The sequence below is a fragment of the Cebus imitator genome, unplaced genomic scaffold (assembly GCF_001604975.1).
Source record: "Cebus imitator isolate Cc_AM_T3 unplaced genomic scaffold, Cebus_imitator-1.0 Scaffold58, whole genome shotgun sequence".
NCBI lineage: Eukaryota > Metazoa > Chordata > Mammalia > Primates > Cebidae > Cebus > Cebus imitator.
This window is the reverse complement of record NW_016107373.1, coordinates 758-4,481: the sequence shown is the minus strand read 5'-3', so window position 1 is coordinate 4,481 and position 3,724 is coordinate 758. Positions and strand designations below refer to the sequence as shown.

The 3,724-nt window shown below is 42.3% G+C and overlaps 1 protein-coding gene across 4 annotated transcripts in view; it reads right to left on the bottom strand.

The window, feature by feature from the left end:
* The window catches only part of AGBL2 (ATP/GTP binding protein like 2), a 49,028-nt gene extending 47,016 nt beyond the window's left edge, over positions 1–2,012 (bottom strand). For 2 of the 4 annotated variants that reach the window (XR_005200391.1, XM_017529167.2), the window contains exon 1: positions 1,817–1,998. Coding sequence is in view for 3 of the 4 variants with exons in the window: in XM_017529167.2 (XP_017384656.2) it covers positions 1,817–1,994 (178 nt within the window). In the remaining variant the exon portion in view is untranslated. Of the gene's footprint in view, positions 1–1,816 lie in introns of all 4 variants that reach the window. The other 2 variants (XM_037738772.1, XM_017529168.2) reach the window with 1 other exon arrangement.
* Positions 2,013–3,724: the final 1,712 nt, after the last annotated feature.

Sequence of the window (3,724 nt, the reverse complement as noted above, 5' to 3'; positions counted from 1 at the left end):
ACCATGTTGACCAGGATGGTCTCGATCTCTTGACCTCGTGATCCGCCCACCTCGGCCTCCCAAAGTGCTGGGATTACAGGCTTGAGCCACCGCGCCCGGCCTTTTCCCTATATTTTCACACTTGTCTTTTGTTTTGAATGCCCAATGTTCTAGGGTTGCCCAAGAATGCCATGCCCTTTTTCTGTTTCTTCCAGCTGAAATACTTTTCTTTGACCCTCTCAACTGGATCATTTAGAACTCATCCTTTAGATCTCAGCTTACATGTCAACTCCTTTTGAGAACCTATGCTGATCTCTAAGCTGGATTAGGTGTGCTCAGAGGGACCAAGCACTATGCAATTGTCTGGTAAAATGTTTAATTTCCCCACTAGTTTATGAACTCTGGGTCCACGAACTCTCCACTTTGTTCATCACTATTATCTCTAGCATGAAGCACTGTGCTTAGGATATGACAACACATATGAATGAATACTATAAGCAGGGAGACAAGAAAATGAGGAACATCCAGTTGTTTATCCAGCAGTATAAAAGAGAGACATACATGATGTTTGCTAGACTTAATTGTTCTGGTAATTAGAGAAGTCTCCACTTGCTAATGCAACCACTTCCATGAATGCTTAATCCATAAAATGGAGGCAGTAGATTGTACCTGCTGCAAGAGCTCACAGCTATGATTCACAATGTCATAAAAAAGTCTCCAAAATTCCAACAAGAAAACTCCAATAAACTCAAAGTATAATTTAAAACAGTAAAAACTATGTTCTGGTACATGTAGTCTTCAATTATACCAAGGCTGATAAAACTACAACTCAACCACATACATTAATACTGAGACAGGGTAGCTCCTCTGGTTTTTTTTTTTTTTGAGATGGAGTCTCACTCTGTCACCAGGCTAGAGTGCAGTGGTGCAATCTTGGCTTACTGCAACCTCCGCCTCCCAGGTTCAAGCGATTCTCCTACCTCAGCGTCCCAAGTAGCTGGGACTACAGGTGCGCACCACCATGCCTGGCTAATTTTTTGTATTTTTAGTAGAGACAGGGTTTCACTGTGTTAGCCAGGATGATCTCGATCTCCTGACCTCGTGATCCCCCTGCCTTGGCCTCCCAAAGTGCTGGGATTACAGGCATGAGCCACTGTGCCCAGCCGCTTCTCTGTATTTTTAGATGAGATGCTATGACCTCCCCCCAAAAACAGAAAAAGGGGAAAAAAAAGCACTGAAACAGGTTAATCTAGAAAATAGATTTCCGTATTTTATATATTTGGCCTCTAGGAAGGTATCCTCCAGTTCCGAAAAACTTAGAAGTATTCTAGTTTACATTAGTGTAACTTGATTTTGATGAGTGTATATCACTTTCTCACAGTTCAATTTTTTCAGGGTGAGTTAATAAATGTTGATCTAGGCCAGGTGCAGTGGTTCATGCCTGTAATCCCAGCACTTTGGGAGGCCAAGGTGGATGAATCACTGAGTGTCAGGAGTTTGAGACCAGCCTGGCCATCATGGCGAAAACCCGACTCTACTAAAAAGACAAAAACTAGCTGGGCGTGATGGCAGGTGCCTGTAATCCCAGCTACTTGGGAGCCTGAAGCAGGAGAATTGCTTGAACCTGGGAGGTCGGGGTTGCAGTGAGCAGAGATTTTGCCACTGCACTCCAGCATGGGTGACGGAGTGAGACTGTCTCAAATGAATGAACGAATGAATGAATGAATGAATGTTGACTCTGTCCTGCTTTATACTTAAGCACACAGGACTTAACATTCTCAGGTCTTGTAATACAGTTAGGTACAATGGCAAAACCACTACATATAAGTCATATTACCAATATGATGAATGTTTTCCTTGATGACCTCACATTCAGTTGGCCATCTTGGAGCCTGCAGTGGTCTCTTGGTAGACAAAATGGAAAAGAGCTCTCGGGGTTCTCGAAGACGTGGGTTTACTTCATCCAACTCATCATAAAGAAGCTGTCTGCTCCTAAGACGTGGTGAACTCAGCATGTGTGAATCTGCCAAAGGGAAAGAGTAAGTGAACATCTACCTTTTCCTCCTTGGGAACTTTACTGCTAATCTATAACAATGAAACTACTTTAAGTATTATATTAAAATATTAGCACAGATATACGATTCTATGACATGTTTCTCCTTCAAGAAGATTTAGTCCAGAATAACAGGTTCAAAATTATAAAATGTTAAAATTCTGCACAGTCTATTAAATATTTAAATATAAAGCTTTAGAGTAATTTAAAAACCTTTTTTTAAAATTAAGGTTTATGGTCCAAGTGATTTCAATAGTGGGTTACAATGAATAAAAAGTTACTTAATGTGTTTTATTACTTTTGTTTAGCTAGTGACAAGAGAAGGAATTTCAATATATACATTAGCATTTTAGAAAAAAATATATAAAACTTTATCAACTATAGTGAAATAATCTACAAATTAAATTTCAGGGCCATAATATAACCATACAAAGGAAAGACAGACATTAAACAAAGATGGAAAGAGGAAGGGGAGAGAAAGAGTGACATGGGGCAGAACAGAGGAGGAAGAGCTCTTGGGAAAGAAAGAATGAGAAGAAAAGAAAAGAAAGGCTTTCAGGGAGATAAAAAAGAAAGGAGGCTAGGCATGGTGGCTCACGCCTGTAATCCCAGCACTTTAGGAGGCTGAGGTGGGCAGATCACCTGACGTCAAGAGTTCGAGACCCGCCTGGCCAACATGGTGAAACCTTGTCTCTACTAAAAATACAAAAATCAGCCAGGCGTGGTGGCGTATGCCTGTAATCCCAGCTACTTGGGAGGCTGAGGTAGGAGAATCACTTGAACCTGAGGCAGTGGTTGCAGTGAGCTGAGGCCAGGCCATTGCACTCCAACCTGAGCAACAGAGTGAGATCCCTTCTCAAAAAAAAAAAAAAAGAATTTACCTTAAAGATTTTCTCACAAAAGCTTGTCAAGATACACATATAAAGCTGCCCATCACAGCAATGGTCAAATAATAAAAAAGTATCCTTGCAACAAAGATGACAGAAAAGAAAAAAGCAAGAAAAAATGCTCAGAAAACAAAAAGTGGAAACAATCAAGACATCTACCAAAAATGGAGTTAAAATAATTGTGAAGGCTGGGCACAGTGGTTCACGCCTGTAATCCTTCACTTTTGGAAGCTGAGGCAGGCGGACTGCCTGAGGTCAGGAGTTCGAGACTAGCCTGACCAAGATGGTGAAACCCCATCTCTAAACATAAACTTGTACTTTGGCATGCACCTGTAGTCCCAGATACTCAGGAGCTGAGACAGGAGAATTGCGTGGACCCGGGTGGCAGAGGCTGCAGTGAGCCAAGACCAGGCCATTGCATTCTAGCCTGGGCAACAAGAGCAAAACTCCGTCTCAAAAAAATAAAAATAAAAATAAATAATTGTGGGCTGGGCGTGGTGGCTCACACCTATAATCCAGCACTTTGTGAGGCCAAGGCAGGCAGATCACAAAGTCCGGAGTTCAAGACCAGCCTGGCCAGCATGATGAAACACTGTCTTTACTAAAAATTCCAAAAAATTGGCCAGGCTTGGTGGCTCACACCTGTAATACTAGCACTTTGGGAGGCCGAGGCAGGCAGATCACGAGGTCAGGAGACTGAGACCATCCTGGCCAACATGGTGAAACCCCGTCTCTACTAAAAATACAAAAATTAGCTGGGCGTGGTGGCGCGCACCTGTAGTCCCAGCTACTCAGGAGGCTGAGG